Here is a 24,275-nt window from a genome sequence, read left to right on the forward strand (position 1 = left end):
GCTTCCTCCAAGTTGTATTCTATATGAAGTAGTGATTTGTCAGTTTGGGGGGTGTTTGGTATGTAGTAATCAGCAGTACGTTTTGGCTTTCTTGGCTTTGTTTGACCTGAAGCCATGAGACGGCTATGATTCTATGAGTTACTGCTGAGGACTCACAGCCCAATCCGACTGTCTACCTCGCACACTGTGTTGGCTGACAGCTGTGACTCTTGGGGTGTGACTATTTAAGGCTGAATAATGTGCACAGTGTAATTGAAAGATACAAAAAAGTCAGTTGGCGTTGCAGCTGGTGCGCTGAAACACACACACAGATACCGCGGAGGCGCTGCCAGAGGCAGTTACAGAAGATAATTTTACATGGAATGGAAAAATATGCGTACTTTTAAATAAGTTTTTTTTTTAGCCTATTGGCTGTGTGACGGCTCCGACAGATGTCGGGGGCTGCCCGTCACCAGCTTTGCCCGCCCTGGAGCCAATCGCCAGCTGGGTGGCTCGGTGCCCCCGGACAGCGAGCTGCCAATCAAGCCCCGGGCGCCTGCGCTCACTGCAGCGGGCGGGGACAGCGCGGCATCTGTGCAGCCAGCGGGCGCCTCTTACTGAACGAGCATGGCGGAGACGACAACTACCAGCACCATCACCAGGACCACGGGCAGCGGCTTCATCGACCGAAATTATGCGGGGTCCTTTTCTGGCATTTTGAAGCTTGCACAAGCGGTAGGATCCGGTCCGCCCCTGCGTGTTGCGTTCGCGCCCTCTTCCTAAATGTCCTTAATTTCAATAAAAACAGGCGACATTTCTGCTTAAAAAAGTTAGTTTGTGTGTGTGTGTGTGCTGCGCTGAGGCGGAATATTTCGGTGTTATTTATTCCTCTGTTATTTTAAAGTCTTGTCACAGAAACAAAACTTTTTACAAGTTTATCCTGTCATCAACGAGGAGTCAATAACATTGTTTTAGGTTGACAAAGTGTGTTTTAGAGACAGGGATTCTAGTAAAACGCTCTAATTTATACAAGTAGTATTTTTTCGATCGAAGTCAAACGTTATTTTGTCTTTAAAGGAAGCTTTGGTTTGTCGCAGTAACTGGTGGGTCTTGGACTCTCTCTCGACCGGTTGGTGTAATCTGGTCCTATTGAGTGATGTTTCCGGGGACAAGTCGAGATAAAACCACCCGCCACTTTTCATTATTCAAATGTATTTTAATTTAAAGATTTGAAATCCCCCCGTTTTGCTGTTTCATTTAACTTTGTTGTGAGTAACGGAGCTGGCGTGGTCATCGCCACACCTCCGTCTGCTTTTGTAAAACCACTTCGCGTTTTTCACGTGGAACTCGGGGAATGTTTTCCCTCATTTGAATCGTCGCCCTAGTTAACAACAACCCGGCGGGACTCGGATCTTGAGTGCGCTCTGTCTGATGGTGCGGGTGATGTGCAAACTTCACTCCGAGAGCAGGCTTCACAATCTCTGCTATCCGCACTGATCCCCGCCATCAAGTTTACTACCTCTGATTCCAATGAACTTTAAAATAAGTTTTAACTCTCAGCGCTAAATCTACACTCGGATATGACGTAAAAGGTTTGACAGTTTATATTTATATATAGTTGAGACAAGGTGTAAAGTCGGAAATCACTAGGTCTGATGATTCACTCAGGCGTGGTTTCCGTGATCCACTGCTTGTACCCCTCTGCATTTTGAAAGCTGACAATGAGATGAGCTTTTCTCCCAATCAGTCTAGAAGTAGTTCAACAACAACTTGTAGCGCCTTTAACATAGTAAAACGTCCCAAGGCGCTTCACAGGAGTACTCATGAGTGTTGTTGACTGCCAATGTGTGGTACTCCTGCCGTGAATGGTACTCTTAAAGTTAAACAATCTGGCCTCCATAGACACCAGAGCACAGAGAGAGGCAATTAACATCTCTCACCTGTGCTAGCTCATCAGCTGAAGCTATCTGCTACAACAACAACTTGTATTTATATAGCGCCTTTAACGCAGTAAAATGTCCCAAGGCGCTGCGCAGGAGTATTTTAAGACAAAAATTTTGACATGAGCCACATAAGGATAAATTAGGGCAGGTGCCCAAAAGCTTGGTCAAAGAGGTAGGTTTTAAGGAGCATCTTAAAGGAGGAAAGAGAGGTAGTGAGGCGGAGCGGTTTAGGCAGGGAATTCCAGAGCTTAGGGCCTAGGCAACAGAAGGCACGGTCACCAATGATTGAACGATTTTAATCAGGGATGCTCAAGAGGGCAGAATTAAAGGAGCACAGATCTCTGGTGGGGGGGTTGTTGGGCTGAAGGAGATTAGAGATAGGAAGGGGCGAGGCCATGGAGGGTTTTGAAAACAAGGATGAGAATTTTGAAATCGAAGCGCTGCTTAACTGGAAACCAATGATGGTCCGCGAGCACAGGCGAATGGGACTTGGTGCGAGTTAGGACATGGGCAGCCGAGTTTTGAATGACCTTATGTTTACATAGGGTAGAATGTGGGAGGCCAGCCAGGAGTGCATTGGAATAGTCAAGTCTAGAGGTAACAAAGGCATGGATAAGGGTTTCAGCAGCAGATGAGGTGAGGCAAGGGCGGAGACGGGCGATGTTACGGAGGTGGAAGTAGGCAGTCTTTGTTATGCGGGTATGTGGTCAGCAGCTCATTTCAGGGTCACATATGACACCAAGGTTGCGAACAGTGTGATTCAGCCTCAGACAGATGTTAGGGAGAGGGTTGGAGTCAGTGGCTAGGGAACGGAGTTTGTGGCGGGGACTGAAAACAATGGCTTCTGTCCTCCCAATATTTAATTGGAGAAAATTTTTGCTCATCCAGAACTGTATGTTGGACAAGCAATCTGACAATTTAGACACTGGAGGGGTCGAGAGAAGAGGTAGTGAGGTAGAGCTGGGTGTCGTCAGCGTACATGTGGAAACTGATGATGTGCTTTCGGATGATGTCGCCCCAACATGTAGATGAGAAATAGGGGGGCAAGGATAGATCCCTGGGGGACACCAGAGGTAACGATGCAGGAGTGGGAAGAGGAGCCGTTGCAGGTGATTCTCTGGTTACGATTAGACAGATAAGAATGGAACCAGGCGAGTGCAGTCTTACCCGGCTAGACGACAGTGGCGAGGTGTTGAAGGATAGTGGTCAACCATGTCAAAGGCTGCAGACAAGTCAAGGAGGACGAGGAGGGATAGTTTACCTTTGTCACAGTCACAAAGGATGTCATTTGTGACTTTGAGAGCTGTTTTGGTACTGTGACAGGTGGAAACCTGATTGGATCTACTCCCATTTTGCTGCTGTTCCTCCATAGCCTTTCATATATTCTGTATATAGTCCATTTTTAATAATATAGTCTCTGCCTTACTAGACATTTGCGGTAAAACACTGCATTTTTTAATAATCTATCATGGAAAAAAACTTTCTAACTTCCCCTTTTGTTCTTCTATTGATGAAACTTGGTCTATTTCCCCTTATTAACCATTCATCAACCATTATAAAAAAAACTTTTACTATTTACTGTTTCAGAACCTTTCATAATTTTGAAAGCCTATATTAGATTCCTTCTTTACCATCTGTTCCAGTGGAAAAGCTATTTTTTTATGCCTTTCTTCATAAATATAGCCTCTTATGCCTGGTATAATTTTAATGAATCTTTGCACCCTTTCCATGGCTATAATATCCTTATAATGGGGTGCCCAGAACTATACACCGTACTCAACTGGCTTAACCAATGTCTACTAAAATTTCAACATCACTTTTTTGCTTTTATATTCAATTCCCCAGAATATCTCTTCCTGCACTCCCACCTTTTAAAGATGATTCGATCTACACCCCTCAATCTCCTTGTTCATTCACTCTTACCATTTAAGGTATACTGACTTCTTATTATTTTCCTAGTATGTAGTGCTTCACATTTCTCTGCATTGACTTACATCTGACATCTATATGCCCATTCCACAAAGTCCATGTCAGCCTACAATCTCTTGAAATCTTCCTCACATTGCTGTGCCCTCTAATTTGATATCATGGACAAATTTCAATATCATTCCTGTGTTATATAACTCATTTACAAATCATTTATATAACTGGAATATGGGTATTAGCACAGATCTGTGTCCTGCCAATCCAAAAACATGAATTTGCCCCTACTCTTCACTTTCTCTCTCTCCAAGCCATTCTTCTATCCATGTGACTACATTCCTTTTAATACCATGTGCCTTAATTTTCATAAGTCTTTTGTGTGACACTTTATCAAATCCTTCAGAAAACCAATATACACAGCACCCACTGCATTCACTTTATCTATTGCTGATGATTTACACATCCAGGATATTTCAACAACATGCAATTATATTGTTCCTTTTTAATGCAGAAAACTGTCCTGAGGTGCTTCACACAGGCGCAAAGAAAAATGGACATTGAATCATAGATGGAGAGGTGACTAAAAGCTTGGTCATAAGTAGGCTTGAAGGAAGAGACTGAGCTGGAGGCTCAATAGTATAGGGAGGGAATTCCAGATTGGATTAGAAACTTGATGGAAATTGGTCAAAGTTGCAGATGATGCCAAACTGAAAGGGGCAGTGAAATCGGATGAGACGGCTCTGTTACAGAATCATTTGAACAAAATATGTTTTAAGGCAGAACAATGGCTGATAAAATTTAATGCAGACAAATGTGAAGTACTGTACATTGAAGGAATAAGGAAACCACAACACTTGCATTTATATAGTGCCTTTAACTTTGAACTGCCTTGGGGCATTTGTTTTTTTTTTAGAGGTGTAATCAGATTACAATGAAGCATGGTCAAAGAGCTGGGTTTTAAGGAGGACCATCCAAGCGGAGAGGTAGATGGGTTTAGGGAGGAAATTCCAGAGTGTAAGGACTAAATGGCGAGGTGAAGGAAGAGATGCACAAAAGGCCAGAATCAGGAAGAGTTCTGGGAGGGTTGTAACAGTGGAGGAGGTTACAGCGTAGGAAGGGGCTAGATCCTGAAGGGATTTAAACATGAGAATGAGAATTTTAATTTGGAAATGTTGGACCGGAAGCTAATTTTGTCAGTAAGGACAGGGTGGTAAGCCAATGGAATCTTCAGTTTGTGTTTAAATTCCTTCATGGCATTGATCCTCTCTATCTCCGTCACCTCTTCCAACCCTCCAGCTCTTGTGCATACTTTCCTCTTTTTGCCCCACTGTTGGTGGTCATCTCTTCAGCCATAATTATCAATTATTATAATGAATCAAACTAATCACCTATTAAAGACTGGTTGGGGAACAGAATCCAATTAGGTTAGGTTGCTCAAGCAGGATAGCGTTCAAAAAAATCATCTTGAGGAAATAACCCAATCAGTAGCTCATGAGTTATAAAGTCCTGCAGAGGGCCTCATCCAATGTAGCACAGCGACACAGACCTGGATGTCCCAGTTTTGATTCCTGGTCTGTGCTCAATTAGCTGATCAGGGCAGCAATTGGACATTACAGTTGGCCTCAGCAGCGGAAAATCAGCCAGGCTCCCACTCCTGATTGCTATCCAGTGCCTGCTGTTGAAAGATATGCATGTCTGGGCATCAGATGAAAATAGGACCAGGACCAGGTTCAGCTGTGATGCCCACCATGTTGGTATAGCAAGTTAATATTCTCCATCTAGGCTCACAGATAAAGAATGGACACTTGGGTGAGTTACTGGAGGGCTGCTGATGCTGGAGAAAGTTGGGTGGGACGAAAAAGGATGAAAGATCTAGGCTTTGTGTAGTACTGAGCCATAAGGCCAAGAATGACACTAGTCTATGCTAGGTAAGCTGATTTAAGGCACTGTCAATGTGGAATCACTGAAGCCCTCACCAATCAGGGATAAAATGGCCTATGTTTCCCAACAAAGGCCATTTGGCCCATTCAAATTTATCTCTTTAGGAGATTAATTCTGCCATCTATTGTATTTTTAACACCACCATTTTTGACCTTGCTCTCCAAAGATTAATCACTGTGTGAAGAAGTTATTCCTTGCTATTTGTTCTAAATGTATTTTTCTTACTAATTTTTATTAAAAGCCCTATTTCCTTAATTTACTTCGAAGTAATTATCCATATCCTATTTTAGATATTTTGAGCCGTAGCCCCTTTAATTGTCTTTTTTTACATTAAACTCAAGATTCTCTAATCTTTCTTCATAGTTCATTTCCTTTACACCTTCTGTCTTCTGAACACTAAATGTTGAAGAGTGTGTGCATGTGTGTGCCTTTAAGAAGTGCTTTATTTTTTTTAAAAATTGGCTTCTTTGTACACAACTTTTGTTGCCCTTATTTTTGCAGTTTACATAAAGCTGAATCTGTAGAAAAACTGTTCTGTTGATTTACTTTAACGTAATTGTTTAAGAACCTAAGCAGTTTGTGTGTTACGTGAACTACTGTACTGTATTTAGCTCTTTCTGTTTGGAATGCGTTGCCACATAGTTTGCTCTGTAGTGCTAATAAGCAGGGGCCTGGAAAACCGAGCAATCTGTCGTCTTGCACCCAGTTCAAGCAGCCTTCTGGAAACATTTTACTTACTGGCTTCTAAATGCAGTATTCTGTTTAGATATGGTTTTGGCTGCATTCATTGTGACAGATGGTTCCTGGGTAATTCTAGTTGGGAGTTATTTTTTAAGAGGCATTAAATTAATTATACCAAATGGATAATAGATTTATTTATTGGAGTAAAAAGTTAAGAGATGAAAAAGAGCAAAATGAAACTTGACGTTTCACTGCTTGTAAGTGGTGTCTTCAGTAGTAGCACAAACTACTGAGGTCAGTTTTGATAACCGCAAAAGCCAGGATTGCAACAGCAACAATAAATGTAAGATGTTGCCATTTTCAAAAAAGATTTGTTCTCTAGGTGTGGGTGATGTTAGCAAGGCCTTTCCCTGGTTATCTTTGAAGGTGATAGGCCTTCCCATTTGTTCTGGCTTGCTAGGCCAGAACAGGTAGGAGTGGCAGATTTGCTTCCCTGAAGGACGTTATTGGATTTTTACAACAAATCCAGCAGCTTTCATGGCAATTTTTTCGAATGCTAGTTCACAAATGACCAGATTTATTGGATTCAATTTCACAATTTGCAATGGTGGTGTTCCGAACTCATGGGGCAGGATTTTCATTGGGCCGTGGAGGCGGGATTGGAGGCGTGTGGGGGTTAAAATCGTGAAATCGGGGGGCACAAACCCATCCCGCCCCCAACCCACCTCCATGTCAATTTCAAAGGAGGCGGATACCCGACCTGTTCTGGGAGCCACCTCCATGAAGCGGGAAGGGGATTAGTGCCAATTAACTGCCTGTTAACAGGTAGTTAACGGGCAGTTTTTAGCCTAATCCCTATTTTTATCCCTGAAGTGTGGGATTCCCGACGGCTCCAAACCACGCCAAGTTAGCGAGGCGGACCGTCTGGCTGAAGGGCTTGGAGGGTTCGAGATGTCCGGTGTTCAGGTGAGTGATGGGTGCATGAGTGCAGAGGTAAGTGTGTTTGGTGTGTGTAAAGTGTTTAAAGAAGTTTTACTTGCCTTTACAGCCTTCCTTCCTTCAGGTCTCTGGAGTCCCTCATCTCACCGGCATAGAAAGCAGAATGGCTGCGAGCTGTCAAAATCTGCAGCATTCTGCTTTCTGTTCTGGAGAGATCTCTAAATCAGCCCGAGAGGAGGGAATGAACTTGGAGTACAGATTGTCAGTGTTTGACAGCTTCAAAGAGCTGTCAAATGCTGATATTTCATCTGTCAAAAGCTCTTGACAGATGAAATGTCAATCTGTGACGTCACCTGTTGCCGGGTGGCCCTTAATTGGCCTGCTGAGTCTGCTGGACGGGCTCAACAAGGTCAGTCAAGTGAAAATCGAGTGGGTTGGCCACAACTCGATGGAGGCAGGACTACAACTCCAAAAGTTGTCGTCCCGCCTCCTATACGCCTCCAGTATCAAAATCCAGCCCATGACCTCTGTTGCTCGTCAAGCACCATAACCACTGTACCTGTGTGCATGTTAAGAGCAACAAGATAATCCCAATGTCTATAACTGAAATAAGTGTAAATTACTTTATGATCACCACTATCATCTACAGTAAGTGAATTCTGATTATTAATTTACATTTAGTAACTATATTTTATGGATCAGCTATTATTCAATTCAGTTCTTTATAATTTCAGCAACAGAACAACAACAACTACTTGTATTTATATACTGTAGTGCCTTTAATGTAGTAAAACATCCCAAGGCGCTGCACAGGAGTATTTTAAGACAAAAAATTTGACACCGATCCACATAAGGATAAATTAGGGCAGGTCAAAGAGGTAGGTTTTAAGGAGCGTCTTAAAGGAGGAAAGAGAGGTAGCAAGGCAGACCGGTTTAGGCAGTGAATTCCAGATCTTGGGGTCTAGGCAATAGAAGGCACGGCCACCAAAGGTTGAGCGATTTATAATCAGGGATCCTCGAGGGCAGAATTAGAGGAGCGCAGATATCTCTGGGGTGGCTGAAGGCGATTACAGAGATAGGAAGGGGTGAGGCCATGGAGGGATTTGAAAACGAGGATGAGAATTTTGAAATCGAGGCGTTGCTTACCCGGGAGCCAATGTAGGTCAGTGAGCACGGGTGATGGGTGAACGGGATTTGGTGCGAGTTAGGACACAGGCAGCTGAGTTTTGGATGACCTCAAGTTTACGTAGGGTGGAATGTGGGAGGCCAGCCAGGAGTGTGTTGGAATAGTCAAGTCTAGAGGTAACAAAGTCATGGATGAGAGTTTCAGCAGCAGATGAGCTGAGGCAAGGGCGGAGGTGGAAGTTGGCGGTCTTTGTAATGCTGTGGATATGTGGTTGGAAGCTCATTTCAGGGTCAAATATGACACCAAGGTTGCGAACAGTGTAGTTCAGCCTCAGACAGATGTTAGGGAGAGGGATGGAGTCGGTGGCTAGGGAACGGAGTTTGTGGCGGGGACCGAAAACAATGACTTTGGTTTTCCCAATATTTAATTGGAGAACATTTTTGCACATCCAGAACTGTGTTCGGACAAGCAGTGTGACAATTTAGACACTGCCGAGGGGTCGAAAGAGGTAGTGAGGTAGAGCTGGGTGTCATCAGCGTACGTGTGGAAACTGACGCTGTTTTTCCGGATGATGCCGCCAAGGGACAACATGTAGATGAGAAATAGGAGGGGGCCAAGGATAGATCCTTGGGGGACACCAGAAGTAACGATGCGGGAGCGGGAAGAGAAGCCATTGCAGGTGATTCTTTGGCTACGATTAGATAAATAAGAATGGAACCAGGCGAGTGCAGTCCCACCCAGCTGGACGATGGTGGAGCGGTGTTGGAGAAGGATGGCGTGGTCAACCGTGACAAAGGCTGCAGACCAGTCAAGAAGGATGAGGAAGGATAGTTTACCTTTGTCACAGTCACAAAGGATGTCATTTGTCACTTTGAGAGCCGTTTCGGTACTGTGGCAAGGGCGGAAACCTGATTGGGGGTATTCAAACATGGAATTGCGGAATTTGGGAGGCAACAACACGTTCAAGGACTTTGGTGAGGAAAGGGAGGTTGAGGATGGGGTGGTTATCAAGGACTGAGGGATCAAGGTTTTTTTAAAAATCAAATCTAATTTTGTAATTGTTATATGGGAATGGGAGAGCATGTTCAATTATAGCCTAGTTGCCAGAACAGTGTTTGTCTTTTTTTAAGCATGGCATTTGCATGATGTCATGATACACTCTTACTCTGAACTGTGGTCTTCTCTTCTACCCCTCCCCTCCCTCTGCAGAGTCTTAATTCTAAATTTTCATTAGCAGTCTCTTCCTTTTATGATTTAGCTGTGACTGTCAATTTTCTTGGCCTGTCTTTTATCAAACTTTTGTCCTTTTATATGCTGTAATGACTGGTGTTGAACAGCTGATTGCTTTGCAGATTATTTCCATGATGTAGAAAATAGATAACATTGGGCAGTGTGAGAAATTGGCATCAGTTAGTGATTTCTTTTTTAAGAAATTGACATCTGAAAATTCCAGTTAGGAACATTGTAATAGAGCTAGCAGTGCCTCTTTATGGTTTAGATACTAGAACTTTTTTCTTGAATCTCTCTCACTATCTGAATATAACTTAAAATATCATCCAAATGTAACTTAAAATGTCAGACAATTACGGATATTTGTAAGCTAATTTTTTACTGAATAAATAAAACTTGTCATAGAATCATACAGCACAGAAGGAGGCCATTCGGCCCATCGAGTCTGCGCCAGCTCTTTCAAAGATCAATCCAGTTAGTCCCACTCTCCGGCTCTTTCCCCAAATCCCTGCAATTTTTTCTCCTTCAAATATTTCACCAATTCCCTTTTGAAAGCCTCTCTTGACTCTGTATCCACCGCCCTGTCAGGCAGTGCATTCCAAATCCTAGCCACTCGTTGCATTAAAAAAAAGTTTTTCCTCATGTCGCTTCTGGTTCTTTTGCTAGTCACTTTAAATCTGTGCCCTCTGGTTATCGATCTTTCAGCCATTGGAAGCAGTTTCTCTTTATTCACTCTACCTAAACCCTTCATGATATTAAACACCTCTATCAAATCTCCTCCTGGCCTTCTCTGCTCTAAGGAGAACAACCCCAGCTTCTCTAGTCTATCCACGTAACTGTAACCCCTCATCCCTGGAACTATTTTAGTAAATCTCTTCTGTACCCTCTCCAAAGCCTTCATTCACGTCCTTCCTAAAAGGTGGTCCAGAATTGGACACAATACTCCAGCTGGGGCTGAACCAGTGTTTTATATAGGTTTAGCACAACTTCCTGGCTTTTGTACTCTGTGCCTCTATTTATAAAGCCCAGGATCACATATGCTTTATTAGCTGCTTTGTTAACTTGTCCTGCCACCGTCAAAGATTTGTGCACAAACACCCCCAAGTATCTCTCCTCTTGCACCCAATTTAAAATTGTACCATTTAGCTTACATTGTCTCTCCTCATTCTTCCTACCAAAATGTATCACTTCACACTTTACTGTGTTCAATTTCATCTGCCCATGTTACATTTTCTATGTCCCCTTGATGTCTATTACTATCTTCATCTCTGTTTACTACACTTCCAAGTTTCACGTCATTTGCAGATTTCAAAATTGTGCCCTGTATCCCCAAGTCCAAGTCATTACTGTATATCAAAAACAGCAATGGTGCTAGTACTGAACCTTGGGGAACTCCACTGTATACCTCCCTCCAGTCAGGAGTAAAAGATCCTAGTGGGAGGGAGATTAAGGCTGCATTTTCCCCCCCCCCCCCATGGCGAGGTTCCTGTCAGGAATGCGTTGGGGCAGGGTTCCCACCAGTTGATTTGACCTCACTTTCTCCTGGGGTCAAGCTGATAATATATTCATGGCGGGCTCCTAGCAGTATTAACTTGCTGTCTTCCAAACTCACCTTGGGGATTTGACGGGAAGAGAGGAGAGGACAATAGCTGTATCTCCTGCCACCGTATAATGTAACTGGCAGTGTAGGCTGAAGGGAAAGAAAATTAAATCTCCTGCAGGCAATGAGAGAAGTAATGTGAAGAAATTGATTAGGAGAGCCAAGATGAAGAGCTAATCTTCAAAAGGGATGAGCTTGGATTGGCCAAATGGCTGTTGGTGGGAATATGGACATATGGGCTCTAGAGACTATCTGTGAAAGTTAGCTTCTCTATTTTATAAACATTTGAGATTCCTTGGCATGGGGGGAGGTCCTATGTCATGATATCAGAGTCATGCAACTGATTCAGGGGTGGAAACACCTGCTCCCATTGTTGCTGTAATCCTGCTAGTTCTGGATCACATTGTTACACTCTCTGCAACATTTTACTAGGGTAGATAACATAGCAGCACTTGCTTTCAATTGTGTCACAATTCATAAGATCTATCCAGAGGTAGTTGAGGACATCAGGAGAAAGACTTGCCTCCCTAACTGGACCAGTCCCAATGTTTCTGCTCAACAACAGAGATAGTGTCAACATGGAGGCCCGAGATCTATCCTTTATCTGGGCACAGAGCTTTCTATAGTAATTTATTCCGTTACCCCTGATCCCACAAGTAGATAGACTGTGTGAAATTTATACTCTTGATCCCTTATTGACTTCACAAACCACAGTTCTGTGACATAAGCAGGTTTAAGATCCCATTGCCTCACAGTTGGTTGGTTAAACATGGCCTCCAGACGTAGACACGTTCCAGTTAATGGCCCGGTTATTAAAAGACAATGATTAAATTTAAATTCTTGCATCTGTGATGGTAGTTTTATTAGTTCCAACAGGTTGTCATGACCTGCAAACCCTGAGGTGCAACCTGTTTACTAGTTAGCGCCTTTTAAGTCTGGTAAGAACAATGCCCTTTTTTTAAAAACAGTAGTCTGAAATATTGGCCCGGAATTTGCCGTCATTTCGCCTCTGAAACTGTCGGCAACTTCAACATTTAACGCATGCGCAGCCTAATGCGGAAATCCTGAAGTTGCAGTCCTTCATTCACTGTTCCTCCACAGGCTGTGCTGTGCCCCCCCCCCCCCTGCCAACAGAGCCGGCAATCAGTGTAATCTCTCAAATCCTGGAAACTGATAAACTTCAGCTCTTCCACAGTAATTACGCTGTTAAATACCGCATTAAAAGTTAGACCCAAAGAGATTAGGTGTAACTGGGGTTTTAACAGCGTAATGACTGTTAAACAAAGGTTATGGCCCTGAAAAACTAATTTTAATTTTGTGCAGTGTCAAATTTAAAAGAACCTTTAAAAATTAATTTTTATGTTAAAGTTTGTTCATATTTATTTCAGACTTGCCTTTCCCCCATGTGAGAACCCAAATCTTTGTTTTACTCTAACATTTTTTAAAAGTTAGAATTTTAGGAGCTTACCCACTTCATTGTTCGCTGTCTGAGAATTCTGTGTTTTGATTGGCTGCTTAGACAGCTTGTTGGCGTCACAGCAGCTCTTCGCTAGGAATCCCCATGAACTTGCATTGATTTTAACTACTCATCGGAAAACCCCAAATTCTCAACACAGATCGCGGGATCTTTGTGCAAAGCTTACTTCGGGACCTCAAATTCCGGGCCAGTGTGAACTTCAATAATTTAGTTTGGTACTAAATGTACTATGCATTTGTTATCAAGAGTGCTCAGAGTTTTAATGCATTGAACATTATCCCCTCTTTTTCAGATTGTGGTGTTTATAGCATTCCTGTGTATAAGGTGTTCGGACTGGACACACTACTCAACTTACCGCTACTTTGAAGTTGTCACCATCTGGTTTCTTGTTATGGTTTTGGTATTTTACATCATTTACCTCACAAGACTTCATCTGAAAATCACTTGCATGCACTGGCCATTAACAGTAAGTGTTTTAAGTTCAAATAATTTAAAAATCAATTTAGTATTTAGATTTTTTTGTGTTGTGTACATTTTCACATTCCTATTTTGAGTTTCCACGATCTACTTCATTAACATTGATCAGTTCCTCAGGAAACCTCGGCTTGAAAATGAGTCCGAGAAGCTATCCATAAAATCTATTGTATAAATTGCACCCAAGTTTTACAATTAAAATCCCACTCCTATGCTTGAAAGCAAAGAAATAATTTGCATTTATATAATGCCTTTCGGATAAACGTTAGCCAGGACTCCCCTGTCCTTTCTTTGAATAATGCCATAGGTTTTGTACGTCCACTTGAGAGGGCAGCCAGGGCCCCAGTTTAATGTCTCATGCAAAAGACAGCACCTCCTGACCGTGCAGCACTCCCTCAGTACTGCCCTTTAGGGACCATAATGTAACACGATGGGACTTGTATGTCAGATTTTACTGCAATAATTTTCTCCCTGTCTGTCAACCCTATTCTCCCTGATTTTGTGAAATACTCCTAAACTACTTCTCAATATTTGGCTATAAATCACTGGCATTAAAGTAAAATGGTTGTTTCCTTCTCCTGCAATAGTTTTTGAAAGTATGCTTTACTTATATCATTATATAATCCTGTGTGTATTTTACATTTCTGGCATTGGAGAGTTTGAGTCATTTCCTACTCCACAAGTGCGCTTGAGCCTTATGACTCAAATTGTTGAATTGTAACATTGTATCTGTTAAAGTATTAGCAGATTCTCTCTTTTTCATCCTAGAATAGGACATAAGGAGACCATTCGGCCCGTCAGGCCGAAACTTGTTCTCTGCAAGAGCACTTCAGCTAATCCCACTCCCCTGCCCTTTCCCTGTAGCCCTGCAAATTTTTTTCCTTCAGGTACTTATCCAATTCCCCTTTGAAAGCCACGATTGAGTTTGCCTCCACCAACCTTTCCACTTGCTGCATAAAGAAAGTTTTCCTCATGTTGCCTTTGGTTCTTCTGCCAATCACCTTAAATCTGTGTCTTCTGGTTCGCGACTCTTCCGCCAATGGGAACAGTTTCTCTCCATCTACTCTGTCTAGATCCATCCTGATTTTGAACACCTCTATCAAATCTGCTCTCAACCTTCTCTGCTTCAAGGAGTACAACCCCAGCACTCTAGTCTATTCACGTAACTGAAGACCCTCATCCCTGGAACCATTCTTGTAAATCTTTTCTGTACCCTCTCCAAGGTCTTCACATCCTTCCTAAAGTGCGGTGTTCAGAATTGGGACACCCTCCGGTTGAGGCCAAACCAGTATTTTATAAAGGTTCATCATCATAACTTCCTTGCTTTTGTACTCTATGCCTCTATTTATGAAGCCCAGGATCCTGTGTGGCTTTTTAACCGCTTTCTCAATCTGCCATGCCACCTTCAACAATTTGTGCACATATACCCTCGGGTGTCTCTGTTCATGCACCCGCTTTAGAATTGTACCCTTTAGTTTATATTGCCTCTCCTCATTCTTCCTACTAAAATGTATCACTTCATACTTTTCTGCATTAAAACCCATCTGCCACGTGTCTGCCCATTCCACCAGCCTGTTTGTGTTCTTGAAGTCTATTACTATCCTTCTCACTGTTCACTATACTTCCAAATTTTGTGTCATCTGCATATTTTGAAATTGTGCCCTGTACATCCAAGTCATTAATATATATCAAGAAAAGCAGTGGTCCTAGTACCGACCCCTGGGGAACACCACTGTGTACCTTCCTCCAGTCTGAAAAACAATCATTCATCACTATTCTGTTTCCTGTCACTTAGCCAATTTCGTATCCATGCTGCCATTGTCGCTTTTATTCCATGGGCTTCAACTTTGCTGCAAGCCTATTATGTGGCACTTTATCAAACGCCTTTTGGAAGTCCATGTACACCACATCAACCCTCTCTGTTACCTCATCCTCCCTTCCATTGAATTAGTATTTTTGTTTAATGGGCAATTATACTGCGCATTTTGCATTGGTGTAAAGTAGTTGACATGCCATAATAATGCAGGATCAGCAGTATAACTTCAACATTTTAGATCAGTGTTGTGTGCTTTTAATACAGGAGTTCCTTCACTATGTTGTCGCTACCATTCTGCTGTTGATTGCTTCAATTGTTGGAGCAACTAAGACTGCTGGCTATGCGGGATTGGCAGCCGGGGTGGTAAGAACTATTTTTGTTTTAAAAGACATGCAAATCAAATTTTGGAACATAATGCAAATGTCTTCTTTTGCAAGAAATTCGTGTACCCCCATGTAGTGTAAAGTTGGATACTGCTTTCCAAAACTAGGTGCTGGCCTACAACAATCAGCAACCCAAAAAAGGGAAAGCTTTTGATGTTTTTTAATGCAAACTAAACTTAGTTATGAGCCACTGTTGGAGATTACCCTGGTTGAGTTAGTTATTGGTTTATGAGGAGTTCTATCAAATGAAATGAAAGTTGAAGAGTTGTGCTATAAACTCTTTGCACTGAAACGTGATTTACCCACCCAATACTGCAGGAATAGAGTCACCAGAGTGAAGTTCAACATTTTATACAAATAGCATGCTAGGCTCGAATATCTGTAAAGCTTCTCGAGTTTCAAAATTGTTTTTTTTTAAAACTGCACTTGTGTTATTACATCCTCCTAACAATGGCATATATTTATCTCCACAGCAACCCCCTCTGGGTCTACTTTGTCCTCTTAAAGAGGAGTAATTTCCTAGCTGAGATATGATTCTGCTTGTGCTAGGCACTACCTTGCACAAGTAACCATTGCTCCTGTGTGAAACTTGACAGTGGGTATTTGATGACGGGGAATCATAGCTAAGCCTGATACTGTCCATACAGATTTCATTCTAGAAGTGTTGTTGGATAGTAATTGGGAGCAGGAACCTGCCAGTTTCTTTCTCCTCCTCCAAAACTCAAGACTGTTAAGACCAGTGGCTGTACCTCTACAGATATACCGTTTGAGTTCAGTTAGTCAGCACAGATTTAGTAACTGGGAGGAAGGAGGATAAGTGATTGATTAAGAATAATTGCCCTACTTTTGTTTCTGCAGAAAACTCCTAACCTCACTTCTGTTTTGTAGTTCTTTGGCTTTTTATCAACAATTCTGTATGGTATTGGTGCCTGGCTGTCCTACAAGATGTGGTGTGTCCCTCAACCAGCAAGTAAGGAACCTTTCAGATTTAGAAAACAGAAAGCTACTCTTTCCCTTTTTTCTCCCCTGACCCTCACTGCCCTTCTACTCAGTTCCCCCCCTCCCCCGGTGCTGACTTGCCCTATGATGTAGTACTTCACTCAAGTGGTCATTCACATGTGAGCCTGGACAGCAAGTATTGGCCAGTTGGTTCAACGTGAAGGCTATCACAGCCCCGCCTAATCCTATCCTGATCTCGCATTCACACAAGGTCTCTTCGCCGTAGGCACTGGATAGCATTCCATAGATGAAATCCTTGACTGAACTTCTGATGGGCCTTAGCCCAGTGGCACTGATACCATTTGTAGTGCCCTCAGAACTTCCCACATACCACGTATGGCATTTGAGACCTCTGGTATGTATAGCTCAGTACTACAATGGGGATTCTTAGAAAAATCGTTTTAAGTTCTATTGACAAAGTGCTCAAAATTGCATCTCATTAAAAAAAAAAATTAGTCATGGAGTCAATTGGGTGAATGAGATCGTGTGCCTGATTTTACAATCCTTGCTGGCTGCATACATGGCCCCGCCAGTAGTGCAGGGTCTCACAAATTGGTGCTTAAATGTTTTCTTTAAAATAGATTTCAATTTGATTAGTTTAAAACTGCAGTTTAAAAAAACTAATGAATGAATAATTTAGATTAAAAAAATTAGGTAAAGTGAGGTCTCTTTGCACTTCCCCTTCTCCCAATCTATTGCCATTCAAATAATAATCTGCCTTCCTTTTTTTGCCACCAAAGTGGATAACCTCACATTTATCCACATTATAGTGCATTTGCCATGTTTCTGCCCAATCACCCAACCTGTCCAAATCGTACTGGAGTTTCACGACATCCTCCTCACAGCTTACCCTCCCACCCAGCTTTGTGTCATCTGCAAATTTGGAGATATTACATCCAATTCCCTCGTCCAGATCATTAATATATATTGTGAACAGCTGGGGTCCTAGGACCGATCCTTGCGGTACCCCACTAGTCACTGCCTGCCACTCGGAAAACGACCCGTTTATTCCAACTCTTTGCTTTCTGTCCGCCAACCAGTTCTCTATCCAAGTCAATACCTTGCCCCCAATCCCATGTGCCTTAAATTTCCACGCTAATCTCTTATGTGGGACCTTAACGAAAGCCTTCTGAAAGTCCACTGGTTCTCCCTTATCAATTTTACCAGTTACATCCAAAAGATGCACCAGTTGCTGAAGGTAAGCATGCAGGTGCAGCAGGCGGTTAAGAAGGCAAATGGTATGTTGGCCTTCGTAGCAAGAGGGTTCGAGTACAGGAACAAGGATGTCTTGCTACAGTTGTACAGGGCCTTGGTGAGACCGCACCTTGAGTATTGTGTGCAGTTTTGGTCACCTTACCTGAGGAAGGACGTTCTTGCCATGGAAGGAGTGCAGCGAAGATTCACCAGGCTGATACCTGGGATGGCAGGAATGACGTATGAGGAGAGATTGTGTCGATTGGGCTTATACTCACTGGAGTTTAGAAGATTGAGAGGGGATCTCATCGAAACCTATAAAATTCTGTCAGGTCTGGACAGACTAGATGCAGGAAGGATGTTTATGATGGCCGGGGAGTCCAGAACCAGGGGTCATAGTCTAAGGATAAGGGGTAAGCCATTTAGGACTGAAATGAGGAGGAACTTCTTCACCCAGAGAGTGGTGAACCTGTGGAATTCTCTACCACAGAGGGCGGTGGAGGCCAGTTCAGTAAATATATTCAAGAAAGAGTTGGATATATTTCTTGAGGCTAAAGGGATCAAGGGATATGGGGAGAAGGCAGGGACAGGGTACTGAATTTGGATGATCAGCCATGATCTCATTGAATGGCGGAGCAGGCTCGAAGGGCCGAATGGCCTACTCCTCCTATCTTCTATGTTTCTATGAGGGATGTTAGTGCTGGAGAATGGAATACCTTTTCCACTTTGGTCATTAAATGTAGAGCAATTCAATTTTAGGCAATTGCAGGCCTGATCCAAAGCTCCCTTTACTGTGCCACAACACAATTTGCCTTAACTGAATTATTCCACTTCCCAAATTAGTCATCCTTTATGGTCTAAATTGAATTGTTAATTTGTGCCCACTCGGACTTGATTTTAGACAGGTCAAACTCCATTCATATGCAGCGAGTTGAGGAGGCTTGCAACAACCTGAATTTTAGATCCCAAAGGACAGTGTGGTTACCTTCTTTGAATATTTGTTTTTGAGGGGAGTGGGGGAGGGAGGAAGAGAGTGCTCAATTAAGAGTGGAGGAAGCAAAGTCACTAGGCCATGTCTGCACCTCAAAGCAGCCCGTTCAGGAGCAGCAGGTGGCAGTCTGAAAATAGGTTGCCTGCCTGTTATCTCGGCTGTATTGATTTACAAATACTCATAGAAACATAGAAGCAGGAGTAGGCCATTCGGCCCCTCGAGCCTGCTCCGCCATTCAATGAGATCATGGCTGATCATCCAAATTCAGTACCCTGTCCCTGCTTTCTCCCCATATCCCTTGATCCCCTTAGCCTTAAGAAATATATCTAACTCCTTCTTGAATATATTTAATGAATTGGCCTCAACTGTCTTCTGTGGTAGAGAATTCCACAGGTTCACCACTCTCTGGGTGAAGAAATTCCTCCTCATCTCAGTCCTAAATGGCTTACCCCTTATCCTTAGACTGTGACCCCTGGTTCTGGATTCCCCTGCCATCGGGACCAGTCTTCCTGCATCTAGTCTGTCTAGTCCTGTTAGAATTTTATAACTTTCAATGAGATCCCCTCATTCTTCTAAACTCTAGCAAATATAAGCCTAATCGACCCACTCTCTCTTCATACGTCATTCCTGCCATCCCAGGTATCAGTCTGGTGAATCTTCGCTGCACTCTCTCCATGGCAAGAACATCCTTCCTCTGATAAGGCGACCAAAACTGCACACAATACTCAAGGTGTGGTCTCACCAAGGCCCTATACAACTGCAGCAAGATATCCTTGCTCCTGTACTCGAATCCTCTCGCTATGAAGGCCAGCATACCATTTGCCTTCTTAACCGCCTGCTGCACCTGCATGCTTACCTTCAGCGACTGGTGCACAAGGACACCCAGGTCTCGTTGCACTTCCCCTTTTCCCAATCTATTGCCGTTCAGATAATGTGCCTTCCTGTTTTTGCCACCAAAGTAGATAACCTCATATTTATCTGCATCTGCCAAATCACCCAACCTGTCCAAATTGTACTGGAGTTTCTTGGCATCCTCCTCACAGCACACACGCCCACCCAGCTTTGTGTCATCTGCAAACTTGGAGATATTACATCTAGTTCCCTCGTCTAGATCATTAATATATATTGTGAATAACTGGGGTCCTAGCACCGATCCCTGCGGCACCCCACTAGTCACTACCTTCCACTCGGAAAAAGACCCGTTTATTCCAACTCTTTGCTTCCTGTCTGCCAACCAGTTCTCTATCCAAGTCAGTATCTTGCCCCCAATCCCATGTGCCTTAACTTTACACGCTAATCTCTTATGCGGGACCTTATCGAAAGCCTTCTGAAAGTCCAAATACACCACATCCACTGGTTCTCCCGTATCTATTTTACCAGTTACATCCTCAAAAAATTCCAGTAGATTAGTCGAGCATGATTTACCTTTTGTAAATCCATGTTGACTTTGTCCGATCCTGCCACTGTTTTCCAAGTGCTCTGCTATTACATCTTTTATAATGGACTCTAGCATTTTCCCCACTACCAATGTCTGGCTTGTACCGGTCTAGAATTCCCCGTTTTCTCTTTACCACCTTTTTTGAATAGTGGGGTAACATTAGCTACTCTCCAATCCATGGGAACTGTTCCAGAGTCTATAGAATTTTGGAAGATGACCAGCAATGCATCTACTATTTCTAGGGCCACTTCCTTGAGTACCCTAGGATGTAGATTATCAGGCCCTGGGGATTTATCGGCCTTCAATCCCGTCAATTTCCCTACAAATACTGATTTCTTTCAGTTCCTCCCTCTCATTAGACCCTATGTTCCCTGACATCTCTGGGAGGTTATTTGTGTCCTCCTTTGTGAAGACAGAACCAAAGTATGTATTTAATTGGTCTGCCATTTCTTTGTTCCCCATTATAAATTCCCCTGATTCTGACTGCAAGGGACCTACGCTTGACTTCACCAATCATTTTCTCTTCACATATCTATAGAAGCTTCTACAGTCAGTTTTTATGTTCCCTGCAAGCTTACTCTCGTATTCTATTTTCCCCCTCTTAATTAATCCCTTTGTCCTCCTTTGTTGAACCCTAAACTGCTCCTAATCCTCAAGTTTGCTGCTTTTTCTGGCCAATTTATATGTCCTCTCCTTGGATCTTATGCTATCCCTAATTTCCCTTGTTAGCCATGGTTGATTCACCTTTTTTGTTTTATTTTTATGCCAAATAGGGATGAACAAATTCTGTAGTTCATCCATGCGATCTTTAAATGTTTGCCATTGCCTATCCACCGTCAACCCTTTGAGTAACATTCCCCAATTAATCCTACCCAACTCGCACCTCATACCATCGTAGTCTCCTTTATTTAAATTCAGAACCCTAGTCTCTGAGTCAACTACTTCACTCTCCATCTTAATGAAGAATTCGATCATATTATGATCGCTACGCCCCAAGGGACCTCTCACAACAAGATTGTTAATTATTGGTTTCACATTACATAATACCCAGTCTAAGATGGCCTGATCTCTAGTTGGTTCCTCGACATATTGGTCCAGGAAACCATCCCGTATACACTCCAGGAATTCCTCCTCCACAGTATTGTTACTAATTTGGTTAGCCCAATCTATATGTAGATTAAAGTCACCCATGATAACTGCTGTGCCCTTATTGCACGCGTCTCTAATTGCCCGTTTAATGCCATCCCCAACCTCCGCATTACTGTTTGGGGGTCTGTATACAACTCCCACTAACGTTTTCTGTCCCTTGGTATTTCTCAGCTTTACCCATACAGATTCTACATCAGAGCTAATATCCTTCCTTACAATTGTGTTAATCTCCTCTTTAACCAGCAATGCTACCCCAATCCTTTTTCCCTTTCGTTCCTGAATATTGAATACCCCTGGATGTTGAGTTCCCAGCCCTGGTCAGCCTGGAGCCATGTTTCCGTAATCCCAATCATATCATATCTGTTTACATCTATTTGCGCAGCTAATTCATCCACCTTATTACGACTGCTCCTCGCATTAAGACACACAGCCTTCAGGCTTGTTTTTTTAACTCTTAGAGCTTTTAGAATTATTATTTACTATGGCCATGTTTGATTTAAACCCTTGATTACTCTGACTGCCACTTTTGCTTTTCTCCTTCCCGTCTTTTGCTTCTATCCTTGTTTCCCTTTCCTCTGTCTCCCTGCCCAGGTTCCCAACCCCCTGCCATTTTAGTTTAAAATCAGGGATAAGGGCTTTGTATATATTCCTTTACGAATAGTGCAACTTCTGGGCTATCTTAATGAAGACACATTTTAGAGCTACCATTATTCTGTAAATAGATTTAAATGAATTCCTTTTTGTTTCTTTACAGCAGTTGCTGTATAACTGATCAGAGTCTGAAGTTGAGACAACAAGCGATTTCATTGGATTCATACAATACCCAGAGTCTCATCTGCCTGACTTGTAGGATCTGGAGATTGTGTAATAATTTTATGCAAGGGCATACTTGATACTTTACATACTGTCTTTTGTCTAAGAATTTAAATATTTTTTATATATTGTATAAACTAGCTTTTATTGTACCAAAGATGTTGACAAATCAAGTGAATGAAATGTTTTGTATAAAAGCTTAGATGGGACATTCTTCCCTTTCAGATTACCACAGAGTATTCACATCACATGTTCCATAAAATATGTGGCACTCAACCAATCCTTATAGCCATTTACAGTGTTTACACTTTGGCACTTTTTTATTTCAATAAAATCCTAGTTTTGCCATGGTGATCCTAAGTTTTTGATATTTTGTGCTGAGCAAGAAACCTGCCTAAGTGACCCTAATAGTGTGTGTGTGTGTGTGCGCTTTTTGTGCAAGATTACATTTTGTATGAAAATACCAGTATTGGAGTGCCTTTTAATATATGTAACCGGTGCATATTGTTCTACACTTTCCCATCATTCCCGTCTGACCATTTGTTCATTTGATGCAGTGAATCAAGAGATGCTGAAATGTTTGATCTAAACAATGACCCAGGATAATATACCTACTATTCTGACACTGTTTTCACTGCTCATTATCATTCATCAGGATGACATGGATTTTTGTAATGGGTATTATATTCACAATTTGAATCTGTTGCTAATATTTATAAATGTGGACGGTGACCAAATCGAAATGCCTTGACCAAATGTATAAGTACTAAACTTTTCCTCTTTTTTTCTGCTGGCTAAAGAAAATCAGCTGCTATTGTTATAGTTGATTGGGAAAAATAAAGACTTTTTGAAAGACAATTTTGTTCAACAGTTTGTTGGTATTCAGTAGCCAAAGCAACTGCAAGAAGCCTTTTCTGAGGTCATAGAATCATACAGCACAGGAGGAGATCATTGGCCCATCGTACCTGTGCCAGCTTTTTTGGTAGAGCTCTTTCCCCATACTCCTGTAATTTTTTTCCCTTCAAGTATTTATCCAATTCTCTTTTGAATGTTACTATTGAATTTGCTTCCACCACCCTTTCAGGCAGTACATTCCAGATCACGACAGCTCGCTGTGTGTTTTTTAAAATAAAAGTTCTCATCGCCTCTGGTTCTCTTGCCAGTCACCTTAAATCTGTGTCCTCTGGTTGCTGACCCTTCTGCCACTGGAAGCAGTTTCTCCTTATTTACTCTGATCAAACCTTCTCTTAACCTTCCCCGCTCTAAGGAGAACACCACCAGCTTCTCTACATAACTGAAGTCCCTCATCCCTGGTACCACTCTAAAATCTCTTCTGCACCCTCTCCAAGGTCTTGACATCCTTTTATAAAGTGGTGCCTAGAATTGAAGACAATACTCCAGCTGAGGCCTAACCAATGTTTTATAGAGATTTAGCATAACCTCCTTGCTTTTTGCACTCTATTCCTCTTAATAAAGCCAAGGATCCCATGTTTTTTTAACCGCTTTATTAACTTGTCCCGCCACTTTGAAATATTTGTGTAGATACACCACCAGCTCTGTTACTGGACCACCTATAAAATTGTACCATTTTGTTCATATTGCCTCTCATTCTTCCTGCCAAAATGTATTTCTTCACACTTGTGTTAAATTAAATCTGCCATGTGTCTGCCCATTTTTACCAGTCTATGTCCTCCTGAAATCTGTTACTATCCTCATTGTTTTACATTTCAGAGTTTCATATCATCTGCAAACTTTGTATACCCATCAGGTTATTAATATGTCTGAAAGAGCAGTGGTCCCAATACTGACCCCTGGGGAATACCACTGTACACTTAGTCTGAAAAACAATGGTTCACCATTATGCTCTGTCTTTTAGCCAGTTTTGTATTACAGGAAACTTTGATATCCGGCACCGACGGGACCGAGCTGTTGCCGTCCCATCAAAACCGCCGGACAAACCAGCGCTAATGTTAAAACATACGGAAGCTTTTGAGCTCCGTATCTAGCAACAACTTCTAAACAAACAGTCAGCCGTAGCTTGCAAGCATCTCTGTAGCTAAGCAACAGCTTTAGCTAGACCTTGCAGAGCCTGACTGGTGGAAAAAAAAAAGCAACGAAAAGAAAAAAAACTTACCTGAACCGACTCCTGAATTTTGCCGGTGGCTCGAGCATTCCGGAC

At 42.4% G+C, this 24,275-nt stretch overlaps 1 protein-coding gene across 2 annotated transcripts; it reads left to right on the forward strand.

Moving 5' to 3' along the window:
* Positions 1-251: 251 nt before the first annotated feature.
* On the forward strand, positions 252-22,179 carry cmtm7 (CKLF-like MARVEL transmembrane domain containing 7). 2 transcript variants are annotated; one of them, XM_085987978.1, is made up of 5 exons: positions 257-714; positions 13,132-13,305; positions 15,394-15,492; positions 16,401-16,482; positions 22,038-22,179. In XM_085987978.1, exons 1-5 carry the CDS (start codon positions 607-609, stop codon positions 22,049-22,051), a joined length of 477 nt encoding a protein of 158 aa, XP_085844104.1. In that variant the 5' UTR covers positions 257-606; the 3' UTR covers positions 22,052-22,179. The 2 variants fall into 2 exon arrangements, with proteins under 2 accessions (XP_085844105.1, XP_085844104.1); XM_085987979.1 differs by lacking the exon at positions 15,394-15,492 and having other exon boundaries at positions 252-714.
* The last annotated feature ends 2,096 nt before the right edge of the window (positions 22,180-24,275 follow it).

The sequence above is a fragment of the Somniosus microcephalus genome, chromosome 5, assembly GCF_052327205.1.
Source record: "Somniosus microcephalus isolate GS21.2 chromosome 5, FLI_Smic_1.0, whole genome shotgun sequence".
In the NCBI taxonomy this organism is placed as follows: Eukaryota; Metazoa; Chordata; class Chondrichthyes; order Squaliformes; family Somniosidae; genus Somniosus; species Somniosus microcephalus.

Excerpts from the sequence above, each read along its gene's own strand:
- cmtm7 (XM_085987978.1), top strand. The coding sequence starts at position 607 with ATGGCGGAGACGACAACTACCAGCACCATCACCAGGACCACGGGCAGC. Across the intron at positions 715-13,131 it reads TTTTGAAGCTTGCACAAGCG|ATTGTGGTGTTTATAGCATT; the intron begins GTAGGATCCGGT and ends CCTCTTTTTCAG. Across the intron at positions 13,306-15,393 it reads GCATGCACTGGCCATTAACA|GAGTTCCTTCACTATGTTGT; the intron begins GTAAGTGTTTTA and ends CTTTTAATACAG.